Below are 23,270 nucleotides of genomic sequence, written 5' to 3' on the forward strand. Positions count from 1 at the left end.
CTTCACGCCTACGATATCGGTGTTCTAAAGTCATCTTAGCAGGTGCCAGAAGGATCTCCCCTATGTAAGGGGACCTTTGAGTGGTACAGATCTCCTCTAGTGACTCAGTGCTACTGTGGCAGATGTGGAGCTGCTATGTAATAATCTAAGAACACCGACATGGTATGTAATGGGATGAATACTACATGTGACCTAGTCAGTGAGGTAAAGTTACTGTAGAAATCTTCAAAAAGAAAAGGAGTACTTGTGGCACCTTAGAGACTAACCAATTTATTTGAGCATGAGCTTTCGTGAGCTACAGCTCACTTCATCGGATGCATACCGTGGAAACTGCAGAAGACATTATATACACACAGAGACCATGAAACAATACCTCCTCCCACCCCACTGTCCTGCTGGTAATAGCTTATCTAAAGTAATCATCAAGTTGGGCCATTTCCAGCACAAATCCAGGTTTTCTCACCCTCCGCCCGATTTGTGCTGGAAATGGCCCAACTTGATGATTACTTTAGATAAGCTATTACCAGCAGGACAGTGGGGTGGGAGGAGGTATTGTTTCATGGTCTCTGTGTGTATATAATATCTTCTGCAGTTTCCACGGTATGCATCCGATGAAGTGAGCTGTAGCTCACGAAAGCTCATGCTCAAATAAATTGGTTAGTCTCCTAAGGTGCCACAAGTACTCCTTTTCTTTTTGCGAATACAGACTAACACGGCTGTTACTCTGAAACCTGTAGAAATCTGGGGGTTATTACAATTTCCTGTATGAGTGTATCAATCTAACTTAATTAGAGGGCTGTTGGAAATACAAGCAGGGAGCTAACACAATGGCAGACAACTGAAAGACAATGGAGAAAGCTCTTATATTGTGTCTCCAGAGAAGTGCCAAGTCTCGTTTTGCCAGTACTGGGAGCCTAGCTATCAAGAGGACACTATGCGGTTAAAAAACGCTTTCAAGGGCAGCTGTCACAGAGGAAGGCTTGGTGGACGGAGTCTGAAGAAGCTGGGCTGTCCCCAGTTCCAGGGAATGGTAAGCCTTAGAGAGAGGCAGGCACCCATGCGGACTGCTCGTTTGTTTTAAGATCTGTTTTGTCTTAAGTGCTTTGGCTCTCAGTGGTTCTCAAACTGTGGGTCAGGACCCCAAAGTGGGTTGTGAACTCAATTTAAGGGGTCTCCGGGGCTGGCATTACACATGCTTGGGTCTGGGGCTGAAGTCGAAGCCTGAGCCCCACTGTGCAGGCCTGAAGCCCTTTGGCTTTGGCCACCCTGACTGGGCGGTGGGCTCAGGTTTCGGTCCCTTCTCCTGGGGTTGTGTAGTAATTTTTGTTGTCAGAAGCGGGTCGCAGTGCAATGAAGTTTGAGAACCCCAGTTAAAATAAATACATTGCTTTAAGAAGGTTGTTTGGTCACTGGTTACCAATGTCATTGCTCCTGGAGGGAAGAGGACTGCAGGTACTGAACATAAGCCAGGTCTGCTGTTAGCCCCTGCGTCTGCAGCCTAGGGCCCGGTTTGAGAACGGGAGAATGTGATTTCCCTTTCCACCTCCCCCAAGAGTCTCTCTCCTTCCTCCCTTCTCCCACAAAAGTGATGAGAGCTCAAGGCCTGAAACCTGAGTCATGTGCACTTGAAGAGCCTAGCGATCAGAAATGCAGTTAGCCCAGTAACTATGATAGCCAACCCCTCTCCCTTTGGCAGGCACAGGGGTCATGAATAGAAGAAAGGAGGTATAGCCAGGTAAGATGCTTGAATGGCCCGTTGGGGCTCTATGCAGCAGTACAGCTTAGTACAGGCCACAGTAAATTGTACAAAAGAATTAGTCTGGTGCAAATCAATAGTAGTTTTAGGCCTCCTTGGAACTGACCAAGTCCCACAGAGTTGCACTGCATGGGCTGCACTCATTCCAGTTATATGAGCTGTGAAAGGTGTTTTGTGCGCTTCCTAACATGCGTCGGTGTAATCTAGCCCTTAGTGTAATAGAGAGCATATACAACTGTTCAGTCCTCTCAGTACCTAATTTTTAGTAACTGAATGCCCTGTTGTGCCTCTGACCATTCACATAAGCAGAGTGAAAATAACTCTTAAAAAAAACAAACATACAAACAACCGAACCCGACCCACATCCCCCAACTTTGTCTTGTTGACTGAGCAAATCAGAATCCTATCTGGGTAATTTAGCGACTCAGTAATCCCCTGACAGCACTAATATGGATAGATTGATCCCGATGGTGCAGTATATGGGGTCTGTACAGAGTACAGTGAATAGATTGATTAGGCTCTGATCCTGTTCCCATTGAAGTCCATAGAGGTTTGGACTTTGATCTCTAAGGAAGCAGGATTGGACACTTGAATTCTGTGGGGTTACACCAAAGATTAATTTAGCTCTTTGACTATAAGCTCCTCAGGACAGAGGCCTGTCTTTTTGTTTTTGTTTGTTTTTTGTCGGTGATGCACTAATTTACCTGTGATACTATATCAATCATAAATAGGAATAAGATAGCTGAGATCATCGCTTAGCTTAGCTCATGACATTTTCTTTTTAAATGTGAGAACAAACCAAGCAGGCTGGTGTTACAGAATAACATTTCTGAAGAATGCAAGCCCATCTGTCTGCCACTAGTTCTCTGTTGCAGCCTTTTGTTGCCTCAGGGAGAGGGAGGAACTAGGGAGGTGGGTTTTGAAAGGTCGGCAATGAGGGCATCCTGAGCATATTATAAATGTTAAAATTGTTTATCGGTTTGTGACATTTGCTGAAATCTAGGGTTTCAAAGTTGTCCTTTAAAAATTGGAGCGTGCACTTGCTTTGGCAAGAAGCCCAAAGGTCATCTTGCTTCATGTGACTGATCTCTTCGGAGCAGTGTTTACTTTACTCTGATGGCCTTTCTGGTGTGGGGAGTAGAGAGGAAAGTCATAGGAACAACATCCTGAGCTTGTGGACCTCGGCAAACATTTAACTAACATTGTGGCTCTTGATGTTCTCCACAGGGGCCTGACTCTGTGCCATGGAAGTCAATGGGAGCTCCGCCATTGGCTTCAAAGCCATAGTACATGCAAAAAGAAAAGGAGGACTTGTGGCACCTAAGAGACCAACCAATTTATTTGAGCATGAGCTTTCGTGAGCTACAGCTCACTTCATCGGATGCATACTGTGGAAAGTATCGATTGTAAGTCCCTTGGTGCAGGCACTGTGTTTGCACAGCATCTAGCACCGTGGGCTCCTGGTCTGTGATTCACGCCCTCCCCGGTGCTGCGGTAACACAAATAATAATAGTCATTTGAGCTGGGGTTCATCAGCTAGTCGCCCAAGTGATTGCTTGACCGTAATATTTTCTCCCAATTCCATCCCAGAGCTCCAGGTTATCATCTCCTGTTGTTCTTATCTGAATATTGGAGCTGAGCCAACTCCTACTGAAGTTAAATCTTTCAACTGGCTTTATTAGGAATTGGAACTGGCCTTTAAGATTTTGGGCAGAAATCCTGCTTTGATTTACTTAGAATGCCATGCTGCTATAAATAATAGTACTAAAACCCTGTGCCCCAAGGACATCTTGATGCCAACTGGCAGAGGGCACAGGAGTATGCAAGGGTTACAGAGAGCCCCTGCTCAGGGGTGCTGGAACATGGGGGGGACTCTGCCCTCCACTTTTTACCAGCAGTAAAGTGATAGGGGGGAGGGGAATTGAAAGGAGCGAGGAGGGGGCAGGGCCTTGGGGGAAGGGATGGTGTGGAGTCATGGGTTCTGGGTGAAGGGGCAGCGTGGGGGGGGGCAAGGTCTCAGGGAAGGGGTGGTGCCAGTGGCCCCCCCACTTTTAGGGCGCTTCCACTGCTCTTGCCTCTGCATCTGGAATCTATCTACTAGTCCTTCAAAAATGTCATGTAAGGTCTCTATTAAAAGCCTGTGTCACGCTTGTCGTCATAATCATTGTGAGACATGTATATGGAAAATATGTGATGAGCTCTGTATATATATTACAATTATGTTCTCTGGGTCTCTGAAGTTAAAGGAAGTCTCTGAAAGGTGAAAGATATAGGCCTATCAGGCAGGGGGAAGAGATATTTATCTTACTCCGGCTGATCATGTGCAAATGAAGTATTGTATGGTTCACAGTGGACACCCAATTACCGTCTCATCAAAATACTAATCAACAGATTGTGGGTATTAGAGGGGGAAAAACAGCAGGATTTATCCTGTTTAGGAGCAAGACAATGAACTTTTGAAACTATGGGCAGGTCTACATTACAAACTTGCATCAGTGCAGCTGCACCTCTGTAGCGGCTTCTGGTGAAGATGCTCTAAGGGCATGGCTATACTTCCAGCACTCTACAACAGGGAAAACGCTGCCGAGTGTTTACACTCTCAGCTGTACGCGCACTGGTGTGGCCACATTAGCAGCTCTTGCGACACCACAAAGAGCAGTGCATTGTGATAGCTATCCAGCGTGCAAGTGGCTGCAACGTGCTTTTCAAATGCAGGGGCTGGGGTGAGTGTCACGGGGACTGTGTTGTATGTATGTGGAGGGAGAGAGAGTGGGTTTTGGGGGGGGCTGAGAGCATGTCAGCATCCTAGCAATGGTATTGTTCCATTAACAGATGGAAATGGTAAAATTATCAATAACAATGCAAAAAAGGCAGAAGTGTTCAATAAATGTTCTTTATTTAGGGAAAAAGTGAATGATGACATATCATATGATGATGAAATACTTTCCATTCGAACACTAACTCAGACATTTTAAAATCAGCAGGTCTTCATTTCTTACATTCAGGGGTTTTAAAAGAGTTGGCTGAGAAGCTCTGGACCATTAATGTTGATTTTCAGTAAGTCTTGGAACACTGGGGAAGCTCCGTGAAATGGAAGAAAACTAATGATGTGCCAATATTTTAAAAGGGTTAATGGGATGACCTAAGTAATTATAGTCCTGTCAGCCTGACATTGATCCCAGGCAAAATAGTGTGATCGCTGATATGGGACTTGATCAGTAAAGAATTAATGCCAAGCACATGGGTTTATGGATAACAGATTTTGTCAAACTAACTTTATCTATAATTAATACAATATAATATAATTAATGTGTGTGAGTGTGTGTGTATGTGTAAATGAGATTACAAGTTTGATTGATAAAGGTAATAGCGTTGATGTAATATATTTAGACTTCTGTAAGGCACTTGACTTGGTACCAAATGACATCTTGATTAATAAATTAGAATTATACAATACCGTGAGGGTAATTAACAGTTGGAACAACTTACCAAGGGTTGCAGTGGATTCTTCATCACTGAAATTTTTAAATCAAGATTAAGTGTCTTTCTAAAAGAAATGTTCTACTTCAAACAGGAATTAATTCAAGGAATTCCTAATGCCTGTGTTTAAACAAGAGGTCGGACTAGATCGGGGTAGGTGGACTGCAGGCCAGATCTGGACCACCAGATGCTTTTGAACAGACCGCAAAATCTTTTTTATTTACTTGTTGTTGTTGTTTTGTTTTTGTATTATTTTCTCTGGAGTCTGGACCTTGACAAAAAATAATTAGACTAGATGATCACAGTGGTCCCCTTTGACCTTGTAATTTATGAATCTATTGTCTTCTATAAGAAATTAACAAGTGATATCATCTGATTGCGCTCTGTGTAATGTGGCAACAGATTTGCTCTTGAACTAAATGAAGCAGATAAGCCTCAAGCACATAGCTGTCACTGTTTTCTGTCCCAAAGTCTGTATATGGCTGGTAAAGATGTGCTTTCAGCCCCTTCTGTAAAAGGTGCTCCTGCACTGGAGCATGGAGAAGATCTATTAGTATAACAACAAACAAGCACATATAGGGTCTTTTTTTCACTCTTCTTTTGAGTTGCAAGTTTTGTTTTCTTTCTTAGCAAATTTATCTCTAAGACTTGAGACACAAATATACGCAGGCCTTTCTTTGCAGCTCTTTTCCTTTTTCGTTAGAGCTATTTATACCGAATGGCAACTACATGAAGACTAATAAACTGAAAAACAAAGCTTGGGACAAGTAAGCTTAAATAGTATTGATACAGGGTCCCCAGTGCTAAAATCTCCCAACCCTGCAGTGGCACCGAAATGCTTTATAACTCGATTGGTCCCTGAATACAGTGTGAAAGTGCAAACAGTAAAAATCCCTCACACAAGTTACTTACAGATGCATCCTAGCAACTGCATAACTCTTCTCTGATTTCCTTTGCTTCCTTTCACAAACGCCACCTTCTACATCTGTCTTTGTTACAAGGAAATACATTGCAACTGCAACAATTCTCCACATGGGTGGTCAGTAGGGTTTTGAACCTAAGACCTTTAGCGCTGCAGCATAGACCTCAATCACTTGAGCTAAAGAGTACCTTCATTAGATGGTGACAAAGTAGGCTTTTATCCCCTCTGTGGACCAGTCATTTGAGGGGGATGCAACACACATTTTGCCATTGTATTATCCAACCGTGCTTTTTTTCGTTTTCACCAGCAGACACCATTTCCCATAGCAGTTTGTTGTTGTTTGTAGTTGAGGTTGGGTTTATGTCCGGGTTCCATCCAGAATACAGAAGTCTAGTATAGTATCATGGTTCAGGGTAATCCTTGTACTATTTCCATGTGTTCTGAACTGGATCGTTATCCTTTTCTTTAGGGTTTACAGGTAAGTAATACAGTGCCCCGTTACAACCGTTGCTTCAGAGCTGTTAACATTTCAGGAGGTTAGTAAAGATAATGCAACTGGACACAGAACTGTAAAGGAAACTTATCTGGAGGATATTCTGCAGCTATATATACACTTAATAAAGGAATATTTTGATGATAGTGAATAGTTTTAGACTCGTACAAGCTGTTAATCTTGATTAGCCAGCAAACATATGGTTTTCAGAGCAGTGCTGCTCTTAGAGGAGGTTGCCTGGCCCAGCGTTTGTGCAGTACTTTAGTATGACCTTAACCCCTTTTGTTCCTTAAGGAAAAAAAGCGAAGTCCTACAAAGAGGCGCTTATATTGTCCTTTAGATGTCTGTGGTCAGACTTCAGAGTAACAGCCGTGTTAGTCTGTATTCGCAAAAAGAAAAGGAGTACTTGTGGCACCTTAGAGACTAACCAATTTAAAAAAATAATTAAAAAAAAATTGGTTAGTCTCTAAGGTGCCACAAGTCCTCCTTTTCTTTTTGTGGTCAGACTGTGGCTAGCCCTGTGCAGATAAACAATGGGGAGATGCCGTGAGCTTCTTTCTCCCACCCCCTGCCACTCCTGCAGGATCCAGCTATATAAAATGCGTGTAGAATGCAAGCAATACCTGATGCAGTTCCACTATCATAGGGCTGCATCTTTAAAGTCAGAGTCTAGCCTCTAACATGCATCCAAACAATATCACTACCTTGACTTCAACAAACTGAGTTTGATTCTTCTTATGGAGCTTGGGAAATGGTTTGCTTCAAAGATGAAAGAACTACAATATAACCTCACTTAAGGAGATATTTATTTTGGTCCATTAGACTGTGTTAAGTACCATGAATGCTTCTCCAGGTCTGTAATGACACATCTCCAGTATAGCATACATTACAATTACTAAATCAAAAAGTAAACAGATATACAAATGAGTTTAATGTCCTTCTGCTGTGAAGCTGCTTTTGGTTAAAAATATTCAGTTTTTTCTCTGTTGTGTGCTGGTGAAGTGTTGAAATAGATAAAGGTGCTTTTCCTTACAACACTCAGGATATGTCTGAGCTCTTGAGCTCTGCTGTAGAGGAAGATGCTCCCTACATCGATGGGAGGGTCTTTTCCTGTTGATGTAGTTAATCCATCTCTCCGAGAGCTGGTAGCTAGGTGGATGGAAAAATTCCATTCCAAAATGTTTTCAGGATTAGGTTGACCTAACTACATTGCACAGAGCTGTGAAAAATTTTGCACCCTGAGCGGTGTAACTAGAATGATCTAACTTTTAGGCGTAGACCAGGCTTTAGTGACTCAGCCAAGAAAAAGTGGTCTGTTTTCTTGTATCACGTGCAGCCTCTAACTCAGTGGTTCTCAAACTTGTGTATTGCTGACCCCTTTCACCCAGCAAGCCTCTCAGTGTGACCCCCCCCCATTATGAATTGAAAACTTTTTTTTATATTTTACACTATTATAAATGTTGGAGGCAAAGCGGGGGTTTAGGGGTGGAGGCCAAGAGCTCACGGCCTCCATGTGGTAACCTCATGACCCCCTGAGAGATCACTACCCCCGGTTTGAAAATCCCTGCCTGACTATTATCAACCTCCTGTGCTGAAGCTGACCAAAAACATGTCTGACAAGCATTTTTAGCTGCCTGTGAAAAACAATATGTTTTATTGTTTTAACCTGATTCTGACCTGACCTGGGACACTCTGAATTGGCATTTGTGGTCAGTGGAAAAAATCTGTCTTGATATGCCAAGTCAACTGCACTCACTGCTCAGCAGCTGCTACGGGCAAACTATATCTGCCTTGTCCTATGGAGAAACTGGGTGAACATGTTGGCATTAACAGCTGAACAGTGCCAGACAATTCTGAGTAAAAGCCTGGGTGGATGGAAGAATTTTCTTGTCAGTAAATTGAGGATTAATGAGATTGTGTAAAGACAGGAAACCCTTGTCCGTTTTCTGGGAGGATTAAGTGTCCTCTGAAACACGATTATATTTACAGGATAACTGCAGGGACATCTGTGAAATAAGTGGTGTATACTATGGTGAAGGGCTTGACATCCCCTCCTCCTCCCCCCCCCCCAAAGTTATCTTTAAAGCTACATGTTAAATGCAAAGGGTAGATTTGCCTCCTTCTTGAATAGGATTTAAGGCCAGATCCCATTGACTAAAGGGCTTAGTTCATTGTAGGAAATACTCAGTATGTAACAGGATCAGGCCTATTGTAGCATGCCATACCTCAGAGAAACTTCACAATACTATTTAAAAATGATAAACCTGCTATAAAAATAGTTCCTTCTTTCCCCCAGCTGTGATGTTTTTTCCCTAAAGTTATGGTGCCTGGCGGACCAGGAGGGCGATCTTCAGTCCTGGATCAGTGACAAGTTTAAGGTCCTATAGCTTGTGACTCATCAGGGATATAGATGGGAAAGTTATATTGCTGTTAAAAAGAGATCTTTAGCTGATTGGTGTGGTTTGTAGTGACTAGTGGACGATGTCATGGTTCTGTGAATGTGGAGTCGGGTTTCAGTAGCAGTTTGTTCAGCTGTTGCGTTGCTGAGAAATTTCCCTGTTCAAAAAAGTCCTGTGTTTATTGTGGTTCTCTGGTCGATGTTTTAAGTTGATTCTTCTAGTTTGTTGTTGGAGCTTTGCTGTTTCTGTATATTGGAAACAATAATCCCCGGGAGGAAGGAAAGTGATTCAAATAGAATCCCAGCCTTAAACACAAAAGCCATTTTTTTTCTGTTTCTTCCATCTCTCCTCCTTTTCCAGTCCTGGGATTGTCTTGGCGTTTCCATCTCCTCCTTGTGTTGTTGCTTCTTCTCTTCCTCTCTCCACCTTGTGCATCTGTGATTCCCGCTTGCCATTGAGTGATGATGTGGAATAAGGCCCATTCCTTCTTGCAGAGGCTCAGCAACTAGCCTCATTGGCTGAAGTGCTAGGGGAGGAAGGGACTGAACTGAGGGCTGTTTTCAGGAGCTGTCTCCTTCTTCCATGCTTTGTTGTAGGTCTCCCCATGACAAGCCTTGAGCTTCAGTGGTCGAGCTAAGCAAGGTTAGAACTGGGTTCAGCTTTTCCCTTCCTGGTCCTCCTTGCATGCAGCCACTTTGAGCAGGATCTGTAATGTCAAGCGGAGGGTTCTCAATCTGCACATAGATTTGTCCTCTTCCATCACACAGCAAAGGACTGCATGCCCATTCATGCCAAGCCAAGTCAAATTGTGGGTGCCATGCTATCCCATAATTACACAATGAATGTAGCCCCAGGACGATGGGCCTAGATATCAGGTGTGGTTCCTCCCCCTTTTTGGCATTTCCTATTCTCCTGTCTGCATCAAAAATCTCAATATTTCTGTGCAAATTTCCCCATACTTCCAGTTGGATAAGCACTTATGCTCTTCCTGCCCTAACCATTATCCTGTTATTGTGGGTGCTCTGTTAAACAGCTGCAGCCTGACATCCCTAAGATGGTTGCAATTCACTGATGGGAGAAGTGATTCCTATGTGCTGTTACCAGCACGTAGTATGGAGTGTCCTTAAAGTACATCTGGATCTTTTTAGATAAAGGTTATTATGTATTGTGGGTCCAGTTCTCACTTCCCTGTGGTCCCTGGATGCTGTTCTGGCAGCAGAAATCTACAAAGGGGGAAGAAACTGCCTCCTGAGAATAACTCCTGCACAGGGCCTTCTCAGGCAGCACGGAGCAGATATAGGAGCTTTTTTGCCAACTGTATGGAATGTATGATGACAGGACGAGAAGGTGAGGGAAGGGAAGAGGTGAATTGAGAGTACATAATGCTACTTTTATTCTCTACTTCCCAGGGTCCACTGGGGGAGGGGGAGCCTTTAGAGGCAGAGCATAAGTTGGAGCAGTCTTGAGACTGCTCTGATTCACACCAAAGGCTGGGCAAGCCCCAATTGCCACAGAATATGGGGAGCAGAGGATCAGACTAACTGAAAATTGAATCCTGGGTGGAGCAGGGGACTGAGAGTTGGCACCAATATGTGTTTTGTTCCAAACCTGGTCATTGATTTATTATGGGACTTTGAAGAAGTCATTTAATTTGTCTGTGTCAGTTTAGCCAGCTGTAAAACAGGTATTATAATACCCAGTGTAATAACTTCCCTTGATGTGTGCCAATTCCGGTCTATTCTGCATTATTTCATGATTTGTGTGACTGCTGAAATAATGGCATGTTCCAAAAACATAATGCCCTTATGTATCTTCACATAATTGCTAGAGGTTGAAATACTTGTTCTGACACTTGAGTGTACTCATGTAAATAGAAAATTATAGTGTACAGCAGGGGTAGGCAACCTATGGCACCCGTGCCAAAGGCGGCACGCGAGCGGATTTTCAGTGGCACTCACACTGCCCGGGTCCTGGCCACCGGTTCCGGGGGGCTCTGCATTTTAATTTAATTTGAAATGAAGCTTCTTAAACATTTTAAAAACCTTATTTACTTTACAGACAGCAATAGTTTAGTTATAGATTATAGACTTATAGAAAGAGACCTTCCAAAAACGTTAGAATGTATTACTGGCACGTGAAACTTTAAATTAGAGTGAATAAATGAAGACTTGGCACACCACTTCTGAAAGGTTGCCGATCCCTAGCGTACAGGCAACATCAGACACCTTGAATTTTATCTGAGAGTATGGATGATTGGAGAGGGAGCTATACGAACTAACAGAAGAAAAATCAGCACACTTGTAAGGCACATAAGAAGCTTTGACTTCATTTCTGAAGTTTAGATAAACTCTTTTAAATACCAACCTTACTTTTAAGAGTATTGGGAAGAATGCGTCGCATTGTGAAGAGGAGAAAGCCCAGGCAAATGTAAGTCCTGTATTAGGCTACTGAAGAAAATTTGTAGTTTGTTGCATGTGCCATGGTAGTGTCTCATGTCATATTGTTTGTGGATTTGCAGGGGTTTGGCATAGATGGCTTACCATGTGACCAAGTGCAAATCCACCTTAAAAAAAATGTAGGCCTCTTTGGAGAAAATCAAAGTGCAGCCAAGTACTATCGATAATACCGATCTTTCAGTATGAAAGATTCACACAGTTCCAGTTACAGAGTTTACACTGTCATATACACATATAGTAAGAGATGTGTTCTGTGTATGCAAACATTGTTTTTCTTAGAATGGACACTTAAGAAATTAACTGGCTGATTCATGGCAAGGCTCTGCAGTACTTTGGCTATAGTCAACATATCTTACATATCTTTATTTTTAAGTTATCAGGATGTGGCCAATGACCACCCGTTTACTTAGCTTGTATGTTGTACTTTTTCACTGCTCACTGTTGATTTGCTGTGTATTAGACTGTGAGCTTTTCAGGGCAGAGCCCATGTTGTCTTTTATATCAGGTTCTAAGCGACAATGAGTGTTCACTTTTTAAACTTAGCATTATACTTTTAGGTTTTGTGGAATATTTACCAAAAAAACTTACATTTTTTTAATGAAAAATATATGAAGATGTATTGTTTTGTTACTTTATTTAGGGAAAGCACAACCCTACTAAAAAAGAGAGAGGAATCAACTATGTATGGAAACTTGACAGTAGAATTTATAGATTTATCAGAAGTCACAGCTCTCGATAGAATGTAAAACTGAACTGGGCAGCAACGATTGTTTGAAGAAGAAACTTGGAGGCTGAAAATAAATATAGTAAATTGAAGGATCAGGAGGGAAAGTCCCTTTAGATGTGTTAACATTTTTAATAGGTAGCTAGCTGTGAGAACATATGAAATTTGCAAGGAGGTTCTCTGAGCCATTGAAAAATCAGTGATTGCATCCAGGATGTGAATAGACCAGTGTTCAATTCTGGGTGTGACTATGTTACGAAGCATCACAGCCTGCCACCGCCACCAGAGTTTGTCATAAAGGTGGCTGTTTATTTAAAAGGATACAGTCAAAACATTCTTAATAATTTTAAAAAATTGTTCACCCTCCCCATTTATAATGGAACATTGGAAGTTTGAAGCTAAAATCTGGTTCCTTTCCAAGAAGTTTCTGGCCTCAGTTCCCTCCCCCACACCATTTAAATAAAATTCTATCTAGCTGTCTGTGTCCGGAATCTATCTGAACTTTTTGCCCCATCATCTATGTATCATAGCTCAGGTGTCCTGTATGGTTGTTCATGAGTACTTAGTTGAAGACACTGATTATTTTTTCCTTAAAGAGCACTGACTCCTCTGTTTCAAATAAAATAGAATACAATACAAGCATACATAGAAGGAATTACACAGATTTTAAAAAACGGTTGGTCACAATTTGTGCCCACAAACCATGTCTCTTTAAGAGCTGAAGCAGGGCATGCAGAGTTCAGCTGAATTCATTTAAGAAAGACAGAAAACAGTAAATGGAACTCTTTGCCCAGTTCTAATTTTTCTTTGTGCAAGAGAGTGTAGAGGGCATTTGTATTCTCTCAACATGTTAAACTTTTCTAATTTGTAAAATGTCTAACAGAGACCTAAGGCTGTTGACAGATCAAGAGGTTTAGTATATTTCAGAACCTTTTGGCACTCAGCAACGGTAATAAATACTTGAGGTGGCTTTCTTTGATCATGAGAACAGGTGTTGTTTCTGTAGGAAAGTGGATGGAAACTTAACACCCACAAATGTACAGTAATACTGGCTCTGATTTCTCCATTTCAGTATAGAAGTGATTAAAACTATTTCCTGTGACCCTATCATAGAAACCATAATTTTACTTTTTTTCCTAGAGTAAATGATGAGCATGCATTTTCCTCATGATTATTTTGATAACAGCACCGATAGCTGTTTAGGGCCAGATTCTCCCGTCAGTTTACCTCTGTGCATTGGCACAGATTTAACTGAGCATTTGATCTTTGGTCTGAGCATTGAAACCAGAGACAAACTCTGTAGTCATTGATACTTATGCTGTCCTGATGTAAATGAGAACAAAAATTGACCCTATGGTCCTGATCCTTCTCACAGTTACACCAGTGTCATTCCGTAGTAACTCCATTGGCTGCAACCTAAGATAATGCTGGAGTTACACTGGGGTAGCTATGAACCGAATTTGGTCCTGTGTGTGTTACAGGGAAAAGTGTCACAGAAAATAACTTGTTAAGATATTTAATTTTGAATTGTTCTGAAACTGTCTTGGTAACATACTGAACCTGCTGCATTTGAAATCCTAGTATATGACATTTCTGTAAAGCAAAGGCCATGTCCCTGTTGAATAATCAAATTGCTCAGCTGATCTCCCTCTTCCCAAATTTTCCTACAACATCTGTCTGCCAACGCTTGTGTCACTGTGGATGGTTAGCACTGCCTGGAGTAGCATTAGATTAGGTGGCCCTCATCTCTTCTCCATTCTGCTACTTCGGTGGTGTGAGTTTGCATTCTCCTCTCTCCTTTCCTACTGGCAGGCTCTATGAAGACCATTCATATGGTTCTCTTGTCCTAGGTCTTTTCCATGGTTATCGGGAGCATCCAGCATAGCTGCTTTGTCAGAATTGTATGATTTCCCGCACCCCTTCTTTATGTGCCATATCACCTGTGGTAAGGTCTGTGTCATAAAGGGGGAACACCATTCCCGTGCACAGAGCCTAAATAATGCCCTTCACACCACTTAACCCCAGAAGGCCAAATACTGGTCTCACTGGATTCAGCCCTCGTGGGCTTCCATTGTATCAAGGTTTGGCCCTGAATGCAAGGCTGACGTGGGTCTTAATTGGTACGAGGGGCTTGCATAGGTCCTCTGCACAGAGCTAATTTTCATCCTGAGAGAGGCTAAAATAGGGAAAAAGTTTCCATCTGGAAACGGGCTACAGGGGAAGTTTGAATGACTGTTTTCAATGAAGTTTCTTGTTTGGCTGAATTTTTTCATTAGCATTTGCACAACTTTGAAAACAGTCTTTTTGGTTGTATTTTTTGTTTACCAAGCAGCCAGTGCAGTAGGCAATCAACAAAGAATTCTTTAAGAGAATGCACACAGATTGCATGGCCTCTGTCCAGTGATGAGCTGCCAGTTCCCTCCTCACCCCACGAGGCAGTCGTTGCCCACCCCGCCCCATCCACCCCCCACCCCTGTCCCCTGACTGCCCCCAGAACCGGGCAGGAGGGTCTTGTGGACCACCATTGTGGGTACCCACCCCACCCCTAAGAGCCAGAGGGACCTGCTAGGGGGCGAGGTGGGGAGTCCTGGCGGTACTTACCTGGAGCAGCTCCCAGGAAGCATCCGGCAGGTGCCTCTGGCTCCTAGGGGCAGGGGAGTGTAGCTGGGGGGGAGCAGGGGAAGCGGCTGCTCCCCCCACTGATCACATCAAAAGTGGCGTCTTAGGCGCTGACTCCATGGGTGCTCTGGGGCTGGAGCACCCATGGGAAAAATTTGGTGGGTGCAGAGCACCCGCTGGCAGCTCCCCGCCCCGCGCCCGGCCCCAGCTCACCTCACCTCCGCTCCGCCTCCTCCCTTGAATGCGCCGCCCCGCTCTGCTTCTCCGCGCCCTCCCTCCTCCCCCCGCCCCCCAGCTTCCCGCAAATCAGTTGTTTGACGGGAAGCCAGGGAGGGCTGAGAAGCAGGCGGCGGCTTCCCACTCAGGCTGCGCCCCCCCCCCCGGGTTACCTACTGCGGCGGGGGCGGCCCTCCTCGCGCCTCCCTGCCCCAGCTCACCTCTGCCTCCCTGGGCCTGAGTGCGAAGCTGCCGCCTGCTTCTCAGCCTGCCCCAGCTTCCCGCGCGAACAGCTGATTTGCGGAAGCCTGCAGGGGCGGGAGAAGCAGAGCGGGGCGGCGCGTTCAGGGGAGGAGGCGGAGGTGAGCTGGGGCCAGGGGTGGGGCGGGGAGCTGCCGGTGGGTGCTGTGCACCCACCATATTTTCCCTTTGGGCACCCATGCAGTCAGTGCCTAAGGCTGGTCAATAAATTTGGCCGGTTAAATTTAGAAGCCCTTTTAGAACCTGTTGTCCCTCGTGGAACAACCAATTCTAAAAGGGCTTCTAAATTTAACAGCTGGTTCTAGCAAACCGATGTGAACTGGCTCCAGCTCACCACTGCCTCTGTCTTTCCCTGCAAGGTAAAGTCTTGATCCTTTCTCTTTGAGCTGATAAGGGTACGCTGTTCCTTTCAGTTTCATATTGAGAACCTCCACTTCCTGACCATGCCTCCGTGGTAATGAAGATTTACTGAAGGCTTTTCTTTTGGTTTTTAAGCAAAACAATTTGCTTAAAAGCAAGACACTATTGTGTCTGGTAGAAGACTTGACAAGATTTGCCTGTAGTATTTCCCTCATAAGATATAAGAGGCATGCTTTGTTTTGTCATCTGTGGAAAGTTACAAAAACTTAATTGTGGGGACCTGGGACTTGGCAGAATTGTGCATTAATTAAGTGCTTTTTTTGGAAGCTTCATTGCCTGCCTTCCAAATTATAAACAACAACAAAAACGTATTTGAACTTATGTCAGTGGATTAATTCATTTGACTGCCATTTCTACCTTTCTTTTTGCGGGGGGAGGGGAAGGATGCACAGAAGGAGAGGGGAGGGGTTGGTTCTGCAGATTGGAATTTTAATTGCTTGACCACAGTTGTTATTTTGCAATGCAGCAAAAGGGCATGATTACTAATTAGTACAGACTACAAGGCTCTCTGGAGCTGGGTTGTAGTACCAAGTGGATGAGTTTAGACCGTTTTATACTGCAATTAGTCTACCAATACACCGTTACCGCCATTACATAGTTATGTAATCAGTAGTTTTTTTCAGTCCCTGCAGATTAAATTTTGTATTATGAATACACACTCATTTTAAAGAAAAACTATAAAATGAATGAGATTTTAATACTTCAGGATTACAGCTGATCTTGTGTACTATTCAATGGCTTTTCCTATTCCTTTTTATCATGTAGTTTTGGTTCATTATAGACCTTAGAGTTGGAAAAAAAAACCCCAAAAACCAAAACTCAGTGCTTTCTGTAGCTGCTTCTCTTTTAATTAGGGTTGACAGGTGTCCAGTTTTTCATCGGAACACCTGGTCAAAAAGGGACCCTGGTGGCTCTAGTCAGCACCACTGACTGGGCTGTAAAAAGTCTGGTTGGTGTTGCAGGCAGGCTCCCTCTCCAGCTCCGCACGGCTCCCAGGAACCTGCCGGCATCTCCCTCTGGTTCCTAGGTGGAGGGATGGCCACAGTGGCTCTGCGCGCTGCCCCCACTCCCAGTGCCAGCTCAGAACTCTCATTGGCCAGGATTCATGGCCAATGGGAGCTGAGGGGGCAGCGCCTGCAGATGCGGGCAGTGCAAAGAGCCACATGGTCGTGCCTCCACGTAGGAGCCGGAGGGAGATGTCGCTGCTTCCTGAGGTAAGCGCCACCTGGAGCCTGTACCCCAAACTGCCTTTCGTTCCCCAACCCTCTGCCTCAGCCCTTAGCCCCCTCTTGCACTCTGAACTCATTGGCCCCAGCCTGGAGCCCCCTCCTGCACCCCAAACCTCAGCCCTGCCTCAAAGCCTGCTCGCTCCAGCCAGAATCGTCACCCCCACACACACACCCCAACCCCGTGCCCCAGCCCAGATCCCCCTCCCGCACCCTGAATCGCTCATTTCTGGCCCCACCCCGAAGCCTGCACTCCCAGCCCAGAGCCCTAACCCCCTCCTGTACCCCCTCTGCCCCAGCCTGGAGCCCTCTCCTGCACCCAAACCCATCATCTCTGGCCCCACCTCAGAGCCCTCACCTCCTCGCACCCCAACCTCCTGCCCCAGCCTGGTGAAAATGAGCAAGTGAGTGAGAGTGGGGAGGGTGAGAGAGAATGCATTGTGTTTGATACTTGGATCCCTGGAAAGCATATTGTTTTTCTACCCCCTTCTCCTGGTAATACATTTCCACTCAGTCTTTTCACAGAGGCTTCTGAAATAGTGCAGCAGCTTGTCATGATGTCACCATTACATTGCATGGAAACTCACTTGGCACGGGGAAGGGAACAGTCTTTGCTTTAGTTCCCAGTGTCTTGGGAATTAAATGCACATTTCAGTGTTTCTGCTTCATGTTTAGATTTCGATCCAAAGGTCTGACTCCAACTTCAGTTTTTTCCCCTCTCTTCGTTTCTTAATTTTAGAGGGCCCATTCCTATTGCTTCCCTATGCACATCGCTCCCGTTGAAGAGCGTGGGAATTGCACGCATGCAGTAGCTGCATTATTGGTCCCAAAGTTTCTTTTGGCTGCCAAGTGCTGGTACATCACCAGCACACAGTTTAGTAACCTACTGGAACTTATTTTCAATAGGTAGTTTGAAAATCTCTAGCTTGAAAATAATCCATTTTAAAAAAAAATACTTGGGCCACGTCTACACTTGGAAAATGTTTTTTTCACACCCCTGAACAACCGAAGTTATACCGACAAAAGTGGTAGTAAAGACATAGCTTATGTTTACACTACAGCGGCTCAGCTGCACCGATGCAGCTACGCTGCTGGAGCACTTCTGGTGAAGACTCTCAAAGCCGCTGAGAGAGAGTTCTCCCGTTGGCTTAATAACTCCTGCCTCCGTGAGAGGCAGTAGCTGTGTCAGCAGGAGAGAGAGCGCTATTTACACGAGCACTTAGGTCGGTGTAACTTATGTCGTTCATTATTCGTAAAATCATTTGTAGTGTAAACCATGGCTATGGCTACACTAGAGAGCTTACAGTGGCGCAGCTGCATTGTTCTCCTGCCGACGTAGCACTGTCCACACCGGTGCTTAGGTCAATATAACTTATGTTGCTCAGGGAGGTGGCTTATTCACAACCCTGACTGACCTAAGTTATATCAACATAAATGGTAGTGTAGACATAGCCACAGGTCTGATTTTCCTAGGCTCTCGCTCACTCATTGTTCCAAGGTGTTTGCAACTGAATTCTGAGTGCCACCCCATTGTCTGTCCTCGGAGGATGTGGTACAGCCCATGCCAACCAGGGTGGAATTTCACATTCAAAAAGACAGGAATTTCATGATGCTATTTCATAGCACTGTATCACCCAGAATTCATAGGTTATACAGACATCTCTCCAAATCATCACAAAGGTGAAAAGGTGACTTGATCGTGGTCTACAAGTACCTACATTGGGAAGAGAGGCCTGGTAGACAGCTCTCTTATCTAATGTGAAAAAGGGTGTGATGAGATCTCGTGATTGGAAACTGAAACTAGACAAATTCAGACTAGGTGGGTGAGGTAGTGTCTTTTATTGAACGGACTGCTGTTGGTGAGAGACACAAGCTTTCAAGTTTACACAGAGCTCCTCTTTGGGTCTACTTCACCCACCTTGTCTCTCTAAAATCCTGGGACTGACATGGCTACAACCACACTGCACATTCATACCAGAAATAAGGTGCAAATTTTCAATAGTGAGGGTAGTTAACCATAGCAACAATTTACCTAGGGGTCTAGGGGATTGAAGTCGTTAAGTCAAGACAGACTGGATGCCTTTAAATCAAGGCTGGATTATTTTTTAAAAAGAGATGCTATAGTGCAAAAAAAGTTATGGGCTTGATATGGAAATTATGGGGTGAGGTTCTATGACTGGTGTTATGCAGATCTGATTATATGATCATAATGGTCCCTCTGTGAATCTACCTAGTCTTCTCACTGTTACCTCTGTTCTCCTTCTCCCAGCCCCAGACCAACTTATTGTGTCATTTTGAAGTAGATTGTAAATTATTCAGGGTGGGATCCATATTTTCCTATGGGGTTGTAAAGCATCTAGCACAATGACGCTGGCCCAATAGAAACAATAAATAATCATAATTGTTAGAATTCACATTGGAGCTAAGCATCTATTGAGTGTTATTTGTTGTTTTTTTTTTTTATAGTGAAGTACATGCGAGAAGCAACCCCGTATGTGAAGAAAGGTTCTCCAGTTTCAGAAATTGGGTGGGAAACACCTCCACCTGAATCTCCACGGTTGGGAGGTGTATCCTCTGACCCACTGTCGCAGCTTTCTCTCACCATCCACAGAGACAGAAAAACAATTCCACTCAAAATGTGCTATGTGACACGCAACATGGCGGTGTCAGATCCTGAAAACAGGTAAGCTATGGCTTTGTCTTGGCCTAATTTTATGCATTCAAACATACTATTCTATTATTCATCTTAGAGCTGTTAACTATACAGCTTGAGTATTGTGGCTGATAACACTGAGAATCAGATTCTTTGTTACGTTAGTCTCTAAAGTGCTATAAGTCCTCCTTTTCTTTTTGCGGATACAGACTAACACGGCTGCTACTCTGAATACTTCTGGATTATAACTCTATTGAACTGAGATAATAATCTGGCCCTTGGCTTTTACAAAGCTCCTTCCATGTGAGAATCTCAAAGTGTTTTGCAAACACTTCACAACAAAGCATTTTATAACGCCTATGAGATTGCTGTGGTAAATACACATTCATCAGCCTTGGGGAATGTACTGGAAAAAGGCTCTGGTGGCACAATCAAATATTTTTCATAAGAAATACACAAATTAACACTTTGCTGTTCGCACAGTTGTATGATTTTCTTCAATCCCCACTCACTAATAGCAGCATCAGATAAATAAGATCAGACAAGAAGGAACAAAGTTGCTTTTTTTTTTTTTTTGAGTAGCCTAATTGTCTTGTCCATTAAATGCAACTCTGACTATTGAAGGGGAGAGTGAGAGAGGTTACATTTGAGAAAATAAATGGGGATTTTCTGTGGCTTTTTAAATTTTTTCACGATGCTAAAAATAAGATAAGCTTACTGGCCCTTATTTATAACATGTGGAACAGCTGCATCACACCAGCATGCTCCATTATCGTCTATTTTAACAGCTGCTAACAAAAAGAACCAACAGAGTCAGTGAGGGGGTGGAAATAGAGACTGATTCTTCCATCCAAACAATGGGCTTTTTGTTCTTTTCTAGCACACAAGCTTTTAAAGAAGCTGCTGGGAACTCTTTTGATTCTCAGCACTTACGCATCGGAGGGACTGAAAGTTACATTTTCAGAGTTAGCTTTTCATGTGGAATGAGGAGGTGGGGTTTGTGGAAGGCAATGATTCCCCATTCTTTTGTTTTTTGCTGGAGACACTCCCATCCCTCATGATAGTTTGAAGGATGCATGCTCCCTTCCAATATTTTGGCTATTTTCTTTTCATTTTCTCTACCTCTCCTGTCCACTTCTAGTTCTGTCGTTCTTTTAGGGTTTTTTTTCTTTCTTCCTTTTTTGTGCATATTGCTGTTATGGTTTGCTTCCTTTCCTGGTCCCCAACTCATCAAAGGGCTATTGGCAAGGTTAGTGGTAGTCAACCCTTATAAAAGAGTAGTCCAGTTTTCTGCAGTAACAACCCAAATCACTATTGCAAGCTGTCATTGCTACAGTGTGTAGTGGTTTGGACCATCACTCTAGAATGCTGTTTTTTGTTGTTGTTGTTTTTTAAATAAGAGATTGGCAGCTGCATCACTAGCTTTCCAGCCTGCAGTTCTCCCAATCACGGGCTACCTGATGGGGAAAAAAAACAACAACCAAAAAACCGCTCCATTTCCATTGTATGGGCCACTATGAGAATAACAATATTTGTTGTATGTTAGTTTTAGATGCTTTGAGTTTTCTCCTTCTTCTTAGAATCATAGGACTGGAAGGGACCTCGAGAGGTCATCTAGTCTGTTCCCTGCACTCATGGCAGGACTATATTATCTAGACCATTCCTGACAGGTGTTTGTCTAACCTGCTCTTAAAAAACTCCAGTGATGAAGATTCCACAGCCTCCCTAGGCAATTTATTCCAGTGCTTAACCACCCTGACAGTTAAGAGGTTTTTCCTAATGTCCAACCTAAACCTCCCTTGTTGCAATTTAAACCCATTGCTTTTTGTCCAATCCTCGGAGGTTAAGTAGAACAATTTTTCTCCCTCCTCCTTGTAACAACCTTTTACGTACTTGAAAACTGTTATCCTGTCCCCTCTCAGTCTTCTCTTTTCCAAACTAAACAAACCCAGATTTTTCAATCTTCCTTCATAGGTCATGTTTCTAGACCTTTATCCATTTTTTGTTGCTCTTCTCTGGACTATCTCCAGTTTGTCCACATCTTTCCTGAAATATGTCACCCATAACTTGACACAATACTCCAGGTGAGGCCTAATCTTCTTTCGCTATGTTGCAATTCTGGGCCTCTATCACAATCCTGACCCTAAAATTTGCTTAAAAAACATTGGCGGGACCAACATCATGTTGTACACGATACTTTGTAAATAGTATGCAAGTTTTATCCATGACAAAATATAGTAGCGACGTGTGCAGTTCTTGGTGTTACTAAGAAATAATGCGTGGGAGAGCCATGTCACTCATTAGTTTGGCTTTTTGTTCTGGTTGCTTTTGTTTCCTGTGGAAAGAGTGACTTCTGATTTTTACTGTAGGCCAGCATGCAAAATTTCACACTACCCTATGCTGGATTTTTCCATACAACCAAACGGTCTCTTTGCTACTCTACAAGAGCAGTGAAATTGCAGAATATTATGGGTCACATAAGCATAATTTCTTTTTTTAGATATCTGAATATCAGAACGGAAGTCTTCCGTAGTGGAATGACATCATCATGCAGGTTAGAAGATGTACCCTTTGTAACTTAGATCAGGACAGTCGCTTGATTCCAAAACATTCTTAAACACAGGCAAGACCACACTATGTTACGGCATGTTCAGTGCACTACGGTTTTTATAACACTGTTCCCTAGCACATCATGGATAACTGATGATGTAACTTTATTGTAATGTTTATAATAGCAGAATCAGCTGGCTGCCAAAGCCCGCACTAAGGCCCTATCCATACTAGGACTTGAAACTGTATTTGAAATCACTTTCAAATATGGCTAAGCCCAAACATGGTTGTGAAGAGGTCTGCATACAACATAGTCACAGCTGTGCAGCAGAACCATTTTGTAGATTAGCTAGAGGGGCTAGATTACAGCATGATTTCTCCTGAATTGGTTTTACTTAGCACAGTTGTTCCCCTGTGTTGAAAGAGACTGAGAAAGAAATACCATTTTTTAAAAAAATTGGAGATGGGCTTGAGTCAAGAAGTTTGATTTCTAGAACCAGATTTCTCCAGACACGGAGGAGATTCAAGGTCTGGTTTCCTAATTTGGGCTGTACGGGGTATTGTTCTCCTTCTAGAGACTGGACCATGTAAAGAGGTTCATGAGTCTGTGACTGCCTTTAAACCTGTTCCTGTTAGCTCAGCAGTAAAACTGCGTGCTTTTAGATCCACAGGTCTTGGGTTCAGCCCCTGCAAAAGACCAGACCCAGGGCATTGTTACCCAGGCCTATCCCTCTCTCTCCTCATATTTCTGTACATTAGTTTAGTGTTAGTAGGATGGTATATGATTTTCATTGCTACTTGAAAGACATCAGCACAAGGAAAAAAATGTCCTATGCAATACAAATCAATCCTAGGTCTGAGGGAGTAGGACAGTATTTTTAAGAAACACAAACATGGTGAAAGGAAGAAACATAAAGAACATTTTAGCACTATTTATCTAACTCATGCTGGTCCAGACACAGGAGCCTGTGTTGTTATATTTTAGGGTGGAATAAACTAGGTTGAGGTAATTACTACTGCAGTCTGTTGTTTGCCTTCACTTTTATTGACAAGTGTCATATACAATAGCAGTACTAGAGATTAATGTCTGTCTCA

General features: G+C 43.4%; 1 protein-coding gene across 1 annotated transcript in view; it reads left to right on the forward strand.

Moving 5' to 3' along the window:
* The window catches only part of SNTB1 (syntrophin beta 1), a 184,458-nt gene that overhangs the window by 64,238 nt on the left and 96,950 nt on the right, over window positions 1–23,270 (forward strand). Inside the window, exon 2 of the mRNA XM_073330230.2 lies at window positions 19,439–19,655. Within this exon, the coding sequence (XP_073186331.1) occupies window positions 19,439–19,655 (217 nt within the window). The remainder of the gene's footprint in view (window positions 1–19,438; window positions 19,656–23,270) is intronic.

The sequence above is a fragment of the Lepidochelys kempii genome, chromosome 2 (assembly GCF_965140285.1).
Source record: "Lepidochelys kempii isolate rLepKem1 chromosome 2, rLepKem1.hap1, whole genome shotgun sequence".
Taxonomy (NCBI): Eukaryota; Metazoa; Chordata; order Testudines; family Cheloniidae; genus Lepidochelys; species Lepidochelys kempii.